This window comes from Rhea pennata, chromosome Z (assembly GCF_028389875.1).
Source record: "Rhea pennata isolate bPtePen1 chromosome Z, bPtePen1.pri, whole genome shotgun sequence".
Lineage (NCBI taxonomy): Eukaryota > Metazoa > Chordata > Aves > Rheiformes > Rheidae > Rhea > Rhea pennata.
The window spans coordinates 26,129,530-26,149,029 of NC_084702.1; the positions used below are offsets into that span (position 1 = coordinate 26,129,530).

General features: G+C 38.4%; 1 protein-coding gene across 2 annotated transcripts in view; it reads left to right on the forward strand.

Moving 5' to 3' along the window:
• Nucleotides 1-19,500, forward strand: part of PCSK5 (proprotein convertase subtilisin/kexin type 5) — a 248,593-nt gene that overhangs the window by 223,569 nt on the left and 5,524 nt on the right. Inside the window, exons 26-32 of one of the 2 annotated variants that reach the window (XM_062599429.1) lie at nt 496-638; nt 1,882-2,082; nt 14,478-14,561; nt 15,114-15,309; nt 16,327-16,544; nt 17,073-17,309; nt 17,811-18,041. In XM_062599429.1, coding sequence (XP_062455413.1) covers nt 496-638; nt 1,882-2,082; nt 14,478-14,561; nt 15,114-15,309; nt 16,327-16,544; nt 17,073-17,309; nt 17,811-18,041 — 1,310 coding nt within the window. The remainder of the gene's footprint in view (nt 1-495; nt 639-1,881; nt 2,083-14,477; nt 14,562-15,113; nt 15,310-16,326; nt 16,545-17,072; nt 17,310-17,810; nt 18,042-19,500) is intronic. The other variant, XM_062599430.1, reaches the window with a different exon arrangement.

Here is a 19,500-nt window from a genome sequence, read left to right on the forward strand (position 1 = left end):
GCACTCTGAAATATTTGAAGAGGTTAAGCAAAGAATCAAAAGTAGATGATTACTGGGAAGATTAACTTAGAGAGAAAGGAAGTATTTTGAGTTTTCTGAAGAGAAAATTAATAAATCCATATAACAATTACCAACACAAAAGAAAATTTTAACAAAAAAAAGGCTATAAGCAATGACATTTTCTCATATGTATACCGCTGATCAGCTCTTTACAACCACAGTGTAATAGTTTTTAGTTAGGCATGTATTTTTATGCCTAAACTTAAAAAAAAATAGTAATACTTAAAAAAACAGGTATTAGCAAGCATGTCTTGTAGTACTTATCAGTTGAACTGCTAGCATATCCACAACTACACCTTCAGTCTTTCATTAGAAGAATTTCCTTTAATTAGGACACGAATAGAGCCTTATCATCACCGTACCTAGAAATATACAGAAAATAAACTTGATGACCTCAAAACAAACCCATCAACGGTGCTCTACTTCATCTTGTAGGTATAAGGACCATTGCTATAAATACTGCCCAGAAAATACCTACAGAGATGAAATTTCCATGAAGTGTATAGAGTGCCCAAGCACCTGTGATAGCTGTGACAAGGATGAGTGTGGCTCATGTAAAGAAGGCTTTTATCTCTTGGGTAAGCAAAGAACCAGGTACAGTACATACATAAAAGGATTTGAAACTTTCTTCCTTAGAGAAAGGGTTTGGACTCAACTTCTGAAATTTCTAAATCCCTCCTATAGCAGTCAGTGGATGCTGAGGGCATTTAGCCCATTGCAGACTCAGGTCCTATGGCATCATTTGGTTAAAAAACCCAAATATTTGACTACAAAATCCAACTGTTGCTTCCTGGTTTTGTTTTTAATGCATTTCCTCTCTCCCTGAGCACATACAGAAAAAGAGTCTATTTGATTCAGACTGTGGGAAAGGAGATTGCTTTAATTCCTTGAAAGACATGGAAACTTTTCAAGTTTGGAAAGCCTAGCTTTACTTTAACTTTCAGGTCCACACAGTGTAATGAGACTTGAACATAGTAAAGTTCAGTTGAAACCATTAAATTTTACATCAAATTCACATAAGACTGAGAATCTCTTAGTTTTATTATGAAGCTATAAATCAGGAAGGTCTAGTTCAGACATACTGCCAAATCTGAATCACAGGAAATCCTGAGGTTTTGATATTCTTGTGCACTGCCTACTGCATGCATTAATAGTAGAGTACAAAGCATCATGCTCATGGAAAGCTCTGTGGTGACAACCTAAGGCAATCTAGGGTCATTTGGGGTTTTTTGATTCAAATTGGATGAAGCAAAAAAAAGTATCAATGTACTGACTTCTAGGGTTCTCACTAAATGGTTAAATCAAATCAGGTTTACCTGCATTTAGCTTTATATTCACCAGAAGCTATAGATTAATTCAGTTCTCAAAATGGGCTTCTATTTCATGTCAGAGATAGAGAGATGCTCTACCCCTTCCCAATCTAAAGCAATAGGAACTACCTCAAATACATATAGGTACTTTTTTGAGAGATAAAATCAAAAAAAAAATGCAGCTTACAGATTGTACTGCTTCTCAGCCCCAGAATTCCTAGTTGCCTGCTTTTTAATATCCTACCTGCTTTTATGTGAATTGTGTGCATAGAACTACACAAAAAATTTCAAGATACGTCTTTAGGTTTCCAATAAATCTGCCTCATAGATTAAATTGGTTCTACAGCTGTTAATTATACAGCGGTTAGTGCTTGTTAGTAATCCTAGAGTTAGTATTCTTCTTCTTCACTGTATTGAGCTTGATGGGGTTTAATAGTGTTTCATCCACCTCGTTGTCCTGATGGATGCAGGACAGTTGATACCGTGATTTCAAGCTCCATCTCTGTTGCAGGTGGCATATGTATGAGTGAGTGTGGAGCTGGTTTCTTCAAGGATGACATCTCCAGAGAATGTGAAGCATGCCACAGGAGCTGTTCAACATGTGTTGGATACAGCTATGAGAACTGCACCACGTGCAAAAATAACTTCCAACTATCTCATGGTCAGTGCCTGAATCCAAGAAATGTTCCACCCAGTGGGAAGTTCTGGAGTGGTAAGTTGCTACAGATCCCTTCATCTTCTCCTGTTTCACTGAAGATAGTTAAAACATTTAGAAAGAGGATATCAAGATATTAAAGTAGTAGATCAGGTCTCTGTACATGTGGTAAATACGACAAGAAATAATAGGCTTAAAATACAGAAAAGAAGATTCAGAGTTGGCATTGGAAAAAAGAAGACTTTCTAATGGAAGAATAGAGCAATCGTATAGACTTGTTTGAGAGAATTGGGTATTTCCATCAGTAGGGGTGTGTTTAAGAGCACACTAAAAACAGCAGTCAAGAATGTTTACTGAGTTGAGTGATAGACTAGATTACTTACAGTCCCTTCTAGTTTTATTTTTCTATGAAATACTCATTTTCCTCTGATTTGTGTGTGTTTATTTGGCACAAACACATCAAAGAGTTGCTATCCTTGGATCTATATGACCTCACATCAAAATTTAAAATACACTAACAAATATTTTTAGAAAAAATATTGACTATTTTAAATTATTGCCTGTCTACAGAGAAGTGTTATACTAAAAGGTTGAGAATTTCTTTACTTCTAAAAAGGGTCAGAGAGAACCGAAAAGGTGAGATACTAACATAAAAGCAATCCTTTGAGCATTTCATTATGTCTTGTCCAGAGGTGTAAATATTTTTTTTCCATTTGAGACACTCTCAACCAGTGTCATAGAAATAAGACATCTATATTTTGGTCTTCCTAGTCTCGCAATTCAATCTATTTTTGACACCACCAAATGAGGTAATTCTTTGTCAGCTTTTTTTCTTTTGAGCAGGCAGCTGGTGCAGGCCTTCACCACTTCTTCACCATTACTTCACCATTACTGTGCTGAGGACGCTCTTTCTCTCTCTGACTTCTATTTTGTTTTCCTTCAGGTAGATAAAACACAGCTCACCTGAGGGCATTTCAAACTGTAAACAAGCTCTATATCTGAGCTGTACTGGTGCAAGCATTAGCGACTGTCCCAAAGTCACGCAGTCCTTACTCTAGCTAGTGACAGTCAGGGAGCTCTCAGGTAACCTCACCGAAAGCTGGTCAGCTTCTCTTGCGAAGACCTGCTGTGGTTCCCACCACATAACAGCAGATTTGGCAGGTAACTGCTGAGAAAGCGATGTTGGTCCTAGTGATTTCTTGGGCCTTTTCTCACGAGGGTTGACTTCCAAATAGTAGTGCTCCTCCAGTCAATATGTTAATGAGAAAGTCACCAGTTTTACAGAGGTGGTCCTTGAAAAACTGCTTTCATCAACAGTTTACGTAGGTTCCTCTGTAGGAACCTGTTCTTCTGCTGCAGGGTCATCTGGTTCTCATAGCATTCATTTTCACATATGAATTAACTGCAAAATGTAACTGGTTGGTGTTTTTGGCTAAAATATAACTCTTCCACTCACTTCATCTATTGGTGTGTTCAGGAGGCAGATATCAGCTGAGTTCGGATTCCCAGCTGCACCATTCTGGTTTTGTTTTGATTTATTTTATTTTTAATTCTGGTCCCATTCTGATGATTCCTTACATAAATGAAAGATTTGGGAAAGAGAAAAACACATTTGTTCAACTCTGTACATCACACCAATAGATTGGTTTCTATTTAGTAAAGAGTGCCTGATAATGGTTTGAAACTCCTGGATGCCTAAAATGCACGTATGTGTGTGTGTGTGTGTGTGTGTCTGTCTGTCTGTCTGTATGTATGTATGTATGTGTGTATGTGTGTCTATGTGTTAGGAAACTGTTTCAGAATCTGTTACAGTGACCTTCATCATTGATGACAGTTTTCTGAAAACCGCTAAAATTTAGGACAGGCAGGCACTATCATTCACCGCTCTGTTCAATAGTGTTACACAGTGTGACAAATGCAAGACTAGATGAGATGAAATCTGCCTGTGCTCCTTGAAATCTACTGCTGGGAGGGCTTCTGAGTGGCATAACTGTACAGAAAAACACCTCCTGGGCCTGGAGCAATGATCTGTCTTCAAAGCTCCTTAAATATTTCTATGATGCATCTTCTTTTCCATTGTTTATTTAAAGGGGGATCACAGGGACAAAGAAAATAGTCCTTCTCTCAAATGCAAAATCATGGCATTTTTCCAAGTTTATCACTGCTTCTTCTGGACAGATCTCTAGATGTTTTATCTCAGTTTACTGCTCTCTGATTCTTTAGCTTGATAGCTATTTTGATTGTCCCCAGAATTATTTCTTCTTGCGAAAATACAAATATCCATCTCATCTGCTGTTTTTGGGGGGGTTTTGTTTTTTTGTTTTTTGGGGTTTTTTTTGTTTTTTTTATGGAAGCCTGTTTCATGTAGCATGGGCACATGAAGCTTGTTGTTCATCTTTCAAGAGATATTAAAATACATCCAGATTTGTTCACCAGTCCAGTGTGGGCAAGACTGTGGCTATGATTTGATTTTGGCTCTTGTCCTCTGTGCCTGTTTATCAATATATACTCTTTTCACGGGGTACTCAGTGTGTCCTCAACACATTTACACTGGTGTACTACAATGGCAGAACTGCCTCATACCTTCAGTGGCCTGATGAACTATTTTGATTAAAGAATATAAGCCAAATGATTAATAGTCTTCCCATTTTGTGGGGACTGGGCTGGGCTGGAGGGGGGGTGCTGAAAATAAAATAAACAGCCTCCCCCTTGTCATGGAAGTGAAGATGAGATCGCACCAAGCTCATCCTCAGCACGTTCTCTGCCTCCAACAGGAAGACAACACAGCTAGGAAGAGAGCCAAAATTTCCAAATCCAGTATTGGATCTGGATTTGAATCCAAATCTATTTTTTACTACATTAGACTTATATCTACCCTCTTTCTTTCAAAACTCTGCTAACAGGGAGTTGATATAGTGGACCCTGAACTGTATTTATAAATAATAAAGCCATTTCTCCTCAGCTCTTCTGGGCACATGGATTCAATGGGTTTCATTATGGTTTTAGTGAATGAGTTGACCAGCCACGTGGGACACAGTTTAGGGAAATGGAGGCAGTTGTTTCTGTTTGATTCCCAGGCTAATGTAAAAGAAAGGGTGGCAGAGAAGAACCTGCCATAGATAAACCAACAGAGTCAGAATTTCTTTACAGGTTGGGAGACTGATGCATCTAGGCAAAGACTAAAACCTCTTTGAGTTAGGAATACAGTTTTTTCCCCATGTTTAAGCTTTACTTCTATTTCTTGCAGAAGAATAAATGATTGGCCAGGCTTATGAATTTTCATGAGCACACACTCCAACAATCAGAACATTCTATATAAAAACGACTTTCAAAAATGATATTTGTTTAGGGAGAATATTCTGCTGGGCAAACAATTCAGTTCATATCAGGAATCATTAATAAGTCATATCAAGGTCTGAAATAATGAAACAGATCTTGTCTGGTATCCAGGCTTTTGAAAAAACAGGGCAAGCCAAGAATAAAAAAATGGAGATTGAGCTCTGTGTTTGTAGCGTGAAACATCTGTATTTTATCTCATGTACCAGATGATGAAATGAATTTGGAAGCCAGGAGACGCACTAGTGTAAGCTTGATTCACCAAGCGAATACACACAGCCTTTCAACCGGATTAGATGTTCTGCAAGTTATGGTCGTCAGGTCTCCATTTTGCCTATTCGCTGTAAATACTACACCCAAAAACACAATTGTTCCTCAGTTACACAGTTTAGTCTACCACACTCTTCTGAAAAGTATAAGAGGAAAAAAAAAAAGTCGTAAAAAGAAATCTATTTCTGTCACAAAATCAAAATGGAGTATGTGCTTCTTTACATGCAGATAGATATGCTGTAGTAAATTATGCAGCAAAATAGCAGCTGGTTCTGTTTACTATTACATACCACCCTCAATAATGAGAGTAACATCCCACAAGCAGCCATTGACCAACTGCATCCATCCTACATGTTTTCCTTTTCCTAAATACCAGAGTAATACACAAATACTTAAAATACAGTGTGCTACAAGAGTTCCGACTGACAGAAAAACAATAATTCAATAATAACTTTAAAAGGATTATTAGGGTTCTGTGACCTTAATGCAGCTATGCAGATATACACTTAAAGATCTGAAAATAGGGAAAGAAGAAGAAAAGAGAACAGAGTAGGCAGAATACAGCAGAAAAGTCAGTAGGAGGGGAGAAGGAAATCATAATCTTCCAGATGAGAAAATGTTATGACATTTAGGGAAGAGAATTAGAGCATCATGGGAGGAGTTAGGAAACCTTTTTCAGCATCATCCATACAGGAAATTTAAGGTTGCTAGAGGCAAGCAAAAATGATTCACTATCTTATATGCTCTTAGCCATGCCAATTTCGTATTCTAGCCATTTGTTTGTAAAATAATGCTATGGTTGTTACAAGATAACTAGATTGGGAATTAATGGTTATTGCGGGTTATGATTTACTTCTTCCCTCTTCTATAGTTTTCTTAAATTTACTGTTCACATAAGTCTTTGAAATGAGATAGGTCTAGTATTTTATTACATATATATATTGTTTTCATTATGTTTTATCATGTCTAAGTAATTGTAATTGCCTTGTGGAGATATGCAACCTATTTTTGTATTTTTATTCATGACTGTATCAGTTTTGCAAGGCCAATGCCACATACAGAATAAAATCTAACAAACTAAGCAGCATCTCAGCTGGATCACATTCAAATCACATCCCACAAAACAGTGCATGAGCCAGAGGGGTCACCTTCTAAAAGGAATATGAATGCAGTTACTGAGATACATGGCAGTACATTTCCTTCCATCTTAGCCACTGCAGCAATATGCCATGGTCTGAGAATAAAATATGCTATAAAAATACTCTCCTTCCAAAAGCCAATGGCTTTCTAATTAAGAAGCTAAGGGCATCACATTACAAAAATTCATAGGAAGCTACTTTTATTGCAAGTTAAAGATATAAGTACTTAAATCCCCCTTTTACCCTTAGAAAAGGATGAATAAATAGGATTCAAAATGGAGGAAACAAACTAGCTTTTATCAGTGTGAAGAAAGATGGTTTGCTGCTTGCACTACCAGGCATAAAGGTCTGTTGTCTGTAAAGAGCAGGGAGGGAGAGCAGGATGGACAGCATAAAGAGGCTGAGTGTATGACTTCCTATAATGCAGTTGCAGGATTAAAAGAATTAAAGGAAGTACAATAAGCTACTTTAAATGCCATAGACTATATTTAAAACCACGTCTCTTTAGACATGCCATTTCTCTGCCCATATGTCCCCAGGTGTTGGTGGACTTTGGGGTTTTGTTTTGTTTTTTAAACCTTGCATTCCTTCAGAACAAGTGGTAGTCATGTGAAGAGGATCCCACTTCCTTGCACCTGGACACAATCTTTCATCCTGAATATTTTTGAGGATGCACTGAATCTTTTTTTTTAAGCTAGAGCAAAAAATTCTGGAAAACATTTCAAAATAAAATCAGCTAGGTAAAGAAAAGAGACGATTTGGGGACCTTTTTGGAGCTAGACTTTCACTCATCTTTTCCTTAATTCTGTCTGGAGATGACCACTAAAGTCTTAAAGTGCTTCATGAAGTTTCATGAAACTCTGCCATTGTCTCGTTCATGATGCACAAGTCCAAAATGAGAAAAGAAAATAGAAAAAAATATATATATGCTTTTCAGTTTTTTTCCAAGTCTTTCAATTTGATAAGCCCTAGAACAGACTGAATGAGCAGAGCACAATGGTAGCTTCAGAGCTGCAGTAATGCTTAGCTCAAGAATGGCACAGCATGATTCAGTTTCTCCATTTCTAGAAAGTAATAAGGAAGACTGAGCTGAGTATATGTCAAAGTGGTTACTCTTTCTGATAAAGAAACAAGAATCACTATGATACTGATTCAGATTCTGCCTTGAATAGGAGTTTAAATAGAAGGCACTTCAGGAGGAAAAATCTGAAAAGAACATAAATGTAAGGATCAAAACAGCTCAGTAGGTCTCATAAGGTAGTATGATTTGGCCCTTAAAAAAAAAAGAAAGAAAGAAAGAAAGAAAAAGTAGAACAGTACAATAACAGCATATAGTGTTTTTCAGAGTCAGTGTCCCATTTTAAAATGTGGTCAGTTTACACTTCTCTCTGATCCATTATTTCTCAGTGAGTTTAAAATCAATCAACATCATAGACTTACAACTTCTATATTTTGAAATTTCATTTGCAACCAGAAGGACTACAGACCAAAAATTTTAAAGGGAAGTTTGTAGGATCCTCAGGTGATAGCCTTCAGGGGCAAAAGAGATGCAATGGAACAGCTTGACAATCAGCCACGACCCTTATTTGGCCTTACTTGCAACTTGTTCTTATGTAACACACAGCAATGGGTCAGAACAGAAGGCTGAAGCCTGTAGCTGCAGTTATTTTTGGTGGCCAAGAAACCCTTTCCTTGAAGATACGCAACTTTGTATTAATTCCTGAATTAATTATCATGCAACCTTTCGCAATTCCACTTACTACACTTTCCTGAGTAAAATTCTTCACCAAAAAGTGAAGGATTTTTCTATGGCTAAAAACAGTTGTTTGCTGTTTTTGTTTGTCATCAAGCCAAAGGCCAAGAAAATATATTTTGCCTTTCATGTGACCACTTTTCTTGACAGCTTTGGAAGAATGTTCTTGGGAAAGTTCTGGTTGCATTATTGGAAATACTGTGCACAGGTATCTGCAACAAAATCTCTTGCATTACGTTTTCCCATTCCAGGCGCTTTTTGCTCTCCAAGAAAAGAACATTTTAAAAACTTATATTATTCTGGCCATGCTTTTCTTAATAAATGAATGCCTAATTCCACTCCTTATATGGTCAATAACAGCTCTATCATGGGAAGAATTCATTTTAACTATCCAGAATTGAAAACAAGACAAATTAATTGTAAGATTTTCATATTTCTTTTAGATGTCCTCAAGTTGGGCCATTTAAGCATTTAACACTGACTGGAAAATTAAAAGTTGTCTCTCATGCCAAATACCAGAAGCCCAACTGCTTGTGTACATTCCCCTCTGGTGGTGACTTATACATATTACAGAAAACAGCAAATGCTGCCAAAGGGGCAAAGATTAAACAGAAAATAGTACTTCACTGAAAAAAGATCTTTATTTTTAATTATAAGGATCAAAATGTTTTTGAAACAATGAGCTTCTATAAACATTCTTCAGGAGTAGTTAACAGCTTCTCTGTTTAACCTTATCTTACTGCTTTTTATTTTTTATATTATACCAACTCTCTTGCCAGGATCAAGGTTCTTTTCCTCTGGCAACATATACTTCAGCAATATTTCTGGGGCTTGCTTCTTCACACGTATAACTGGTATTAAATTACACCACTTAAAACTACTCAGTAAGGAATTTCCAAAGTAATTAAATAAAACATAAGCTAGGGTAAGGTAGCTGGATACAAAACTGCTGAGAATCATAAGGTTGGAAGGGACCTCTGGAGAACATCTAGTCCAACCCTCAGCGTAGCCCCATACGGGGATTGAACCCATGATCTTGGCGTTGGCAGCACCACGTTCTAACCACGCTCTAACCAACTGAGCTAAAAAGCCCAGTTGTAAAGCAAAATGAAAATTTGTATTCATTGTATGTTTAAAAAAGGTCATTAACCCTTTCAGTGGGAAAATGAGAACTCAGCCTTGACAAATTCTGAAGGTTCAGATAGAGGAATGGTGGATGTATAACTGCAGTCAGATATCAAGAACAGATGGCCTTCCTTCCAGTCAAAGTTTTCAGAGGTAAAGTGAAAAAGCATTAATTAAAAACTACATGGCTGTTCCATCAATTATTCAAGATTTTCCAAAGAGTACCAAATGACTAGTCTTTAAAGGGGAAAAAATCTGAGGATTTATAGGCCATTGGGGGTCTTCTCTCAAGAGGAGAAAAAGAGAGTAGAAAGTCTGCCTGCTTAAGGATAGAATAGAAATACTGAATACTGCTCAGTTCAGTAAAATTAAGAGCAAGCATACAGCTTTCCCAGAGCATTACATATATGCTTTCAGCTTAGCCAAAGAAGGATATTCCGTAAGGATTTGTTCAATAATAGAAAGTCAGGGGAAAAAAAATGGAGAAGCATATCTCACCAAAAAAAAAAAAAAAATGTGACAGTGAATTTCTGCATCTCACAAGAGTGAGCAAGGGTCACCTGTAAATTAAAGTAATTTACTGGTCACTTAAGCAGGCAGACTAAAAATGCTTGTGCGCTAGTATGGCTGAGCACATCTAGTGGCACAAGGGAGACTCAGGCTGCCCTCTGTATTCCAGGGCATTCAAGCAGACTAGACCTTGCTTGGAACAGCACGTTGCAACCTAACCTATAGAAAATGGATCTTCAGCAGGGAAAAAAGCCCAGACAGAAAATACTTCAGTAGGAGAAGGAAAAGATCTAAACTCACAGGATCTGTTTGTGCAGAAAGCCTTACTGGATAACCGTGTTCTTGCACTTAAAAGGGGCTAATAAAAACTGAACAAAATGTTCATTCTGCTCAAGAAAGCGAAACTTACAGGCAGCTGAAAAAGATAGTACAGATAGACTTTAAAACTCCAGCTCTTTACTGCCTTAAATATATCCTACAGTTAGGATATATTTAAATATATGACCAACAATACATGGATAGTACAAACTGTACATGGATAGTGCAGACTGTAATACCTCATCAGGATTCTTTGAGAAAACTCCTTTCTCCCAGAATTTTAAATGAATCTAAATGAAATCAGTCTCCCTAGTAACCCCATTTCAGACAGCCCCAGGACTACTGGCCCTGCTCCTTTATAGTGTGACAGGAAAGACCCTGGCCCTGCTTCCAAGCCAGCACCTAATGCACATCCAGGGCTGTCCTACCAAGGGGCAGACCTCTCCGTGCCAGGCTCAAAGAAGGAGCCATTTGCTCGCACAAGCATTTAGTTAAAATGACACAACCAAAAAGAGCTTCACCACCTCCGCCATCAGAAATAGCAAAGAGACTGTGGCAAACAGTGAGTTGGAGTCTGGGTTTCTGAATGCTAGGCATCTTCTCCAATGCTAGCTTTCTTTAGGGAGTCAGGATAGAGATCCTGATTTCTACCGCTCAGGGCAATTTGCCATCAGCACTGCAACCAGGCATCCTCACCCATGGTCAAGCTGCACCTGGACACAATGACTCAGATGACTGCTTCCTATCTCACAGACCTATGTTGTTGCTTAGCAGCCAGTATTTACCTCTCCCTAAACAAAGTTTTCCCCACTTCTGCTTACCCCATGGTAGCTCCAGGATTGTCCTGTTACTCCCTGGAAGTCAGCTCAAGCATCTGCTTTTCCAGTTGGTTCTTCTCCCACCTCTAACCTCACTAGGACAGGCAGTTACCTGTTCCGCTTGCCCTTAAAGCTGGCAGCAGTACCAGTTAGTGCCAGAGGAAAGCGAAATTCGAGAGAAAATGAAAAGGCTAGGTGCTCAGCTCAGGGAAGAGGATAGTCCCATAGACATAATTGGTTAGGTCTATGAAGAGTATTTTCACAATTATCTGCCTCGCTTCATTTCCTTAAATAAAAAGCAAAAGGAAAATTAAATATATCAGATGCAAGCGCTGACTGTTTCTTATAGCTTATAGCTTTCCCTTTGTCTCTTCTAAGCTCCTTTGCCATTACCGTCTCTGTCTTCCCTTCAGAGGCTCGGTTGCTGTTCAACCCCTGCAGATATAGGCTTAAAAATCAAGGACTTTAACCATCCCATCTTGTGATCTTCACACTGCTTAATGCCTCGTCAGACTCTCCAGGGCACTTCAGGAGGGCTGAAAGCAGATGCCCATTCTGAAACCCCACCAGGAGAGTTTCTTGAAGACCTGTCAGTGCAACTCAACAATGTTGGATAGGAAGGCTAAGTTAATTTGGATATGCTGTTGTATTCGTTTAACATAGTGCTAAGACTGAGTGTACTTTGCCGCTCAGCTAGCTCCAATTTCACACTGCCACACCAACAAGGCTTTGCGGCTTTTGGCTCACCTCTGCCTCACTTTTCACTTGCTCAGAGCACAGATGGAGCACACACAGTGTTATCCGTACCTGACTCTGCAGATGTGCCTCAGAGTATATTGATTCTGCTTTTAAAAGAGAAGCATTTCTGCAGAGTTTGGGATCTACCAAAGGAACTCACACACTTTCAACCTCCTGCAAAATCTAGTCAGAGTAAGATGTTAAAAGGCAGCTATTACTACACTTGATACCAGAAGAATAAGCATTTCCTTGCTGCTTTAGGCTGAACTCACTTCACACACTGATATCTCTTTGTGCCTCTCCAGTCCCTACATCAGTCATCTACCTCCTATGCCATCCTCCCACCCCTGCAACTTCAGAGATCACTTCAGAGTAAATCCATCTTCCCACCTCTTGGGTTCTCTGTGCTCCTATATTTCTCTCATCTTTTTCTACCTCAGCAAGCCAGGAACTTTCTGCCTTCCCATTTTTTCCTGTCTTTTCACAGTATAAGTTTTCATTTTTATACATTGATGATTGCTTGATACTTTACTCTTTAGGTTTACCTATAACAGATATGAAGTCATGATGGTGTCTCTCTGTGTGCTCAGACCCAGGGCTTTTCTTCGACTATTTAGCAATCTTAAGGCTGCACACCTCAAAATTAAGTTTCAAACATTTTCTTCCTTAGAAAACCTCTGTAGCTTTGGAGTTGAAAATTGTCTTTAAGTGGTACTTATTGAAATGCAGTCCAAGTCCCATCTGTCTTGGTATTATCCTTGGTAGGTCTCTGACTCACCACAGCCATCAGCTTATCTGGCTGCCAAAGCCAAGGCTAAAGCTATTTGCTATCTTTTGGGATCCACACAGATTTCTAACAGTTCTCTCACACTAGTCTCAGCAGCAGATTCAGTACTTCATTCTGGTCTTTCATGTCCCACATTCTCCTTGACAGTGTGCAGCTTTCTTCTGTTACCTGCATTGTACTAGGAAGCCTATGGCCTGTACCGGGAGTCTGTAAATGACCCTGTTCAGTGCAGAGGCATGACTAGACATAGAGAGTTTTTAAAATATTCTGAACTTCAGGTAGGGTGAGGTATGGATGTGACTCACATTGTTGCGAACTGTCTCTTAGCCACATTGAATGTGGACTCAAACCTCAGTTTGTCACTGAGATAGCTGTGGCTCAGCTTGTTTAGCAGTGCATTTATCAGTAATCATTATAATTAATTATTTTATTGTTATTCCTCCTTCTTCTGCCCTTGTGTCATACTGTGCACACACTCACTTTTCTACACAGTGCCTCTATTCACAGTAAAATGCCCCCATTTCCTCTAGTGGAGAGGGGCTCTATGTTTCTCCATTTCTCCTGTCTCTTCCTTTCACTTAAAATTTTCGCTGTCCTCTATTTCATTCAAGATGTCAGCCTTTTAAACTACTTATAACAGGCAGAACAAAAAATGTAATAATTTGCTGCATGGAGCTAATGGATCCTGTCAGCCAGTCCCTCCACTTGCAAAAGTCATGTACATTTGAAACTGCTGCATAAGGTAAACAATATGCCAAGCTCAATCTGCAAACCACTTCTACTTTGATCTATTTTCTGATTTTCAGTAAAATCAAGAACTTACTGTCTTCTGTCCAGTGTTCCACAATTGCTCTTTCATCAGACATTCATTTTGCCATTTTTAAGACCGCCTGGATCAAAATAAAGAATTGCTTGCTGAGACCTACAGTGTTCCACAGCAAACTTTCTGTATATTAAATGTGACCCTCAAATCCCCTTGACATTTAGTTGCTGAATAATGCATTGAGTAAAGTCTATGCAAAACATAACCGAGGTCTTCAGACATAAAAATGCTATGTGGCACATCAGAGCCTTCCTGTTGGAAGGAAATGGTAGGTGATAATACTGGGGAGAACCATTTTACAGACCTTCTTCACAGACATTCGTTTAATTCTCCTTCATATTCAGAGTTTGTTCCTTTAGAGGCTGAGTAATGGTATTCTTCAACCAGCTAGTACAAAATCGCCATAAGAATACCACTACACCTGTGTGTAGCACATCTCTAAATTTGCACATCTCTCAAGCTTTTCCTATTTGCAGTCTACTAGCAGTATGCATCCAGATCTGTTTTTGGAGCAGAGTGCTGAAACTAACAATATTTAACTAAATTATTCTCTCATTTGCAATGGCAGTCCAGAAGTACATGAGCAGTCTAGACTTAGCGAATCTCAGGATACTGTTTATATTTTCCTTTACTACAGCAACTTGTCTTTTAAGAGTGTGGAATTTAAGTCAATCACTAATTTGTCCATCATTTTGAGTATCAAAACTTCAAGGAGATACATTTTAAAAACAGCTTAGAAAAAAAGCCAGTAAGAAATGGGAGTGCAAATGAACCAAAAAAAAAAAAAAAAAAAAAAAAAAAGTAAGAAAATCGCATTTTTTTTCTTTCATTTCAGAAGCAAAAAAACAGTTACAGTCCTGTGATCCTTCATGTAGGACCTGTGACAAAGATGCTAACAAGTGTACTTCATGTCCAGAAGGTAGGAGACTTTCAGCCTCTTTGGACAGTTTTTGCAAGTCACTAAAATACTCTGTATCCTAAACACTTCCAGGGACTAGTTTAGTCAATGTTCAGTAGAATGTTCTTTGGCAGCTGGAAGGGTGAGAAGGTAAATCAGATTATAATTAGGTATCAGAATATCAGCTGTATCAGAAGCTACAGTCAGACACATAACAGCTAGGAATAAAGCACATGCCCTTAGCAATAAGGGTAAAAAAAAATAGGAAGTGGATGTTGTTTTCTCTTCTATTCAATCAAAGGCTGTAGGACGCAGGAATTATGATGCAGGAATTATGTTCATTCATGAAGGATGTACCAAATGATGATGATGATCCTTTCTAACTACGTTTTAGGGGAGGCTGAGCAAACGATTTTGGGAAAAGTTTGAAGAATGTTTCCAACATGTTTGTAATCATCAAAAAGTTAAGCTTTTGGGAAGTTCAAAGGCTTTTTTTATAGCCATCCAAGACAAGATTCTTTTAAATACATTTCTCTCTGTTCTCTTTCTCCATTTGGGTTGCTGTTTTGCCAGGAAAATTTCTTAGCCATGATGCCTGTGTCTCTCAATGCCCTCAACAAACTTTTGGCAATGTGGAAAGTGGAAAGTGCGAGATGTGCTTGGACGACTGTGAGGTTTGCTCTGACCCCTGGCACTGTCAGAAGTGTCAGTCTGGACGAGACCAGTCATTCTTCCTCCATGAAGGCAGATGTTTTCAGGAATGCCCTGAGTAAGTAATTTTTTTAACTTATTCCTATTTATATAGGGGGGGTTAGGTTTAGCTCAGTTGGTTAGAGCGTGGTGCTAATAATGCCAGGGTCGCAGGTTGAGGGTTGGACTAGATGATCTCCAGAGGTCCCTTCCAACCTTACCAATTCTATGATTCTATTTGATGTCTGCACTTTAGCTCATTTCTGTGCTCCTTCTTACAGCTCAGATTAATTATAAACCTTTCAAGGGAAGAACCTATGGTAGTCTAACACACCAGAACCTACCACATGGTAAAAACCATTTTCAGCTGGCCTAAAGTAATAACATTTGCTGTTGACTGAAATCACAAGCGAGACTAATCATGACTATGGTAAAGACTATGTCTGATGGTAAAGCTCCCATTGACTTCAATGGGACCACAGTACTGTCCTCGAGGTGGTTCTTTATGGTGGCTGAAGATAATTCCCCAGTGCTTCTCCTAGCTTGTTCCTTTGCTGTCACTAAATACAAGTAGTTCTCATGCATCCTGTTGTACTTTGGGGGTTTTAACCCAGCCATCCTTATTCTTCCCAGCCTTCACACTTCCAAGGATTTCTCTTCTCTTTTTTCACGCTAGGGCTACTGAGATTATTCTTTCTAATCCTGATATCATTGCTGAGGATAAGCTGAACAAGACTGCAAACTGTGTCTTCCTTTTCCCAAACATTATGTATCTTCCCGTCTTATATAAAAACCAGAGAAAAAGCAAGAAAAGAAGTCTAGCAACCCCTGGAGTAGGTACGAGAATAAAGGGACAGACTCCCTTCATGGTGTTGACTACACAGGTTTTCTATTTGCAGGCAATGGTACTGGTGCCATGAGGGAATGGAATGGAATGGAGAATAGATAACAAATCATTTAGGAAGTAATTTTGTTTTGTTGAAATGTATCTGCCGGGAAACTTTGATATATACAAACATAATTCTTACAACCTATGTCACTGGACTATTCTAGAAACATACTCTGACCAGTAGTTTGCTTTGTTTTAATTCAACAGGGGATATTTTAATGACTCTGGAACTTGCAAGGAATGCAGTGACTCCTGTAAGACATGCATGGGAAGTGCTACCAGATGCCTGTCATGTGAAAGTCCTTTGCTTCTGGAACAGTATGAATGTAAACCTACCTGTTCAGAGAAGTATTTTGCTTCTGAAGGAATCTGCAAACTCTGTCCTTTTATGTGTCAGGAGTGCATTCACAACCAAATGTGCAAAGGTATTGCAAGGAACTTGTCATGTCTTAGATAAAATGTGATAGATTTAGAAAACCAGGCTAACAGAAACACACATCTGAAAAGAAATTCTATAATGAGCAAAAACAAAAAAATGGGTGTATGTATCATTGCTATACTGGTAAAATAGAGGCTAAGCAATCTGTGTTTTATCATGAGACTCAACTGAAAACATTTATCTGGAAATGTATTTCACACTACTTTTTCTATTCTTTTTGTGCTTCAAGAGATTCCTGTTGATTTGTTTCTATTTCTGATTTAGCAGATGGCAGGTCCTTACATTCCTAAATTCTTTAATATTTACACCTATGTAGCACAGGAGATACTGCATGAGGGCCGACTCTGGAGAAAGAGTCAAAGGAAAAGGCAATACATTCCCAAGTTTTCTGCTTATCTCCTACTAAAACAGACATTGTGGAATTTATGGTTTCACAGGATTTCTTCACTCCCTCACTTACCAAAACCAAAATCAGCTGCCCTGTGGCTTACTCATTGTCTCTGGTTCTCTGCAGTTTGTATGGATGAGTTCTTCCTGCATGATGGGAGGTGCATGGAGGATTGCCCCTCTCACTTCTACGCTGAAGATAAGCAGTGCTTCCCCTGCCACAGAGACTGCAAGGATTGCGATGGACCCGACTTAGATGACTGCACTGAGTGCGCCATCAGTTTCTTCACCCTGTACAACGGGCAGTGTTTTGAAGAATGCCCCGAAGGGACTTACTATGAAGAAGCAACTGAAGATTGCCAAGGTTGGCAGCCTTGTTTTCTCCAAAAGAGTATTGAGATGCAAGCAGAACGGGTTGGGTATTATTCCTAAAGGGTTTGCGAGTTGCTGATGTAGCTGTGAGTGTTCTGAAAACAGAGGAGATCACAAAGGCATAATAAGACTACTTAAAAAATTAGAGAAATCAGAGAAATAAGGAAAATAAGAGAAAGTTGAGAAGGAGCTAGTAAAGGTGTTTGAAATTACATGTAGCTACTCCAGTAAAGAGCTGCATATTTCTGGTGATTGTATGTTGCTCTCAAACTGCTGCTCAGCAAAAGCAGTGCCAGCACGAAAGGCAGCTGAAGGAGTAGGCTGTATAACATTGAAACTATTAACCTGTTTTGTTATGCAAAACCAGAGCTATTGCTCATTTCACTCAACCACTCATCTTGAAGTCATGGTGGCTCCTTGTAAAATTAAAGCTGAAATAATAATTTGAAATTAAAAGATAAATGGTGACATGCCTGCTGTTTGTTCTTTTCAGCATGTAATAGGACATGCCAGACTTGTTCTTCTTCCACTGCCTGCCTTACTTGCAGAAATGGCTTGACGCTGAACCACAATGGGCAGTGTTTGGCATCTGGATACTGCTCTCGCACTGAGTACTATGATGAGCAAAGTCAGACCTGCAAGCCTTGTCATAAGAAATGCTTTCACTGTTCAGGACCCACTGAACGCCAGTGTCTTAGCTGTGCAAATAATCAACATCTTCTCAGTGAGTACTTTGATCCTGCATCTAGATTTTATTTTACAGTGGAGAACAGGAGAGCATGGTATAGGCAAGTTTCTGTTCTACTCATGAAACTTCTATGACCATTTCAACTTAAATATTGCAAGGCTGACCTGACAAGTAAGTAGATGCAGAGATAATTACTTCTTCAGGGCTACCTGAGATATTTTTTGAGGAGTGGACAAAACATTCTGGGCTTTTGGAATGAAAAATAGACCATGTAAGCAGCAACAAAGTCCATAGCTAAACAAAATTTTTATTTGTTTCATTTAGATGCTATTTACTGACACTTTTGTTTCCTACAAGTAACTTGAAAAAGACAAAAGGGATGTCCTTAGCTGTGTTTTGTAAGCACAGAGCTCACATTTACATGTTGGCTCATTTAATCCGTGCAGAGATTTGATGAACAAAGACATACTTAAGCAGAGAAGTTAAAAATTTGTTTCTGGACCATTAGGTCAGTTGCTAGCGGATTGTTGAGATGCAAAACTACTTTTTCATTCTTTCTGTAGAGTAAAAGACTCTATTGTTTAAGAAACAAGTTGGTAAAATTGATAAAACTTCTTTGCATGTTTAAAAAAAGCAAGCAAAAATTAAAAACTTAATTTAGAGAAAAACTGATTTAAATGGTCTGTAATTCAGGAAAAATCTAAAGTAAATTTGTATTAAAACATTGACTGTGAGTTGTCTACATCTAATTCTGATGCAGATTTTGAATTCTTAAACTTCTGAGGACTCGACTCAAATTTGACATTATTACTAGCACATCCAGCTTACCATTACCATTGCTGAAGTTGAAGGAAGTACGTAAATAGACAGTCTGGAGTGGAGAAAAAAATGTAGAAAAAAATAGAAATAGGCAAGTATCTTCCTTTGCCCATTTGTAATCTGAGCAGGAAAACAGTAAGGATAAGCTAGATAATGAGTGCAAGCTGTTAAGAGAAATCACTATTCTCTTAGCTTCATGCACTCCGTTATTTGATTCAGTCCTAGCTTTTCATTGCAGGTTTCTATTCTGTTAATGACCATCTGAAATCTCAGGTGAACAATGTAAGGTACCTGCTGTATTTAGCAGTATGAGAGATAAATATTCCCATAACACAGAGCAGCAGCTACTCACAGGGACAAAGACAAATGAACAAATATCATTAAATCTCCAACTTCTTACCATCAGATTTGCCAAATACACAGAATGCAATGAGCCTGAAAGAATGCACTTAGAGCGAAACCTAGGGAAAATGGTAATGCAGGTACAGAGACAAAATTTCCTGGTTATTATTTCTTTCTTTCTATATATATATATTCTATATATTCTGAAATAAACCACAACTGCTGTTCATTTTTTTCATTATGCATTGCATTTATACTTTCTAAAGATTAAAAATGACTTTTTTCTGAAGAGCCTGCTTATGTACAAAAGACTCAGAAATGAAGACTAATGAAG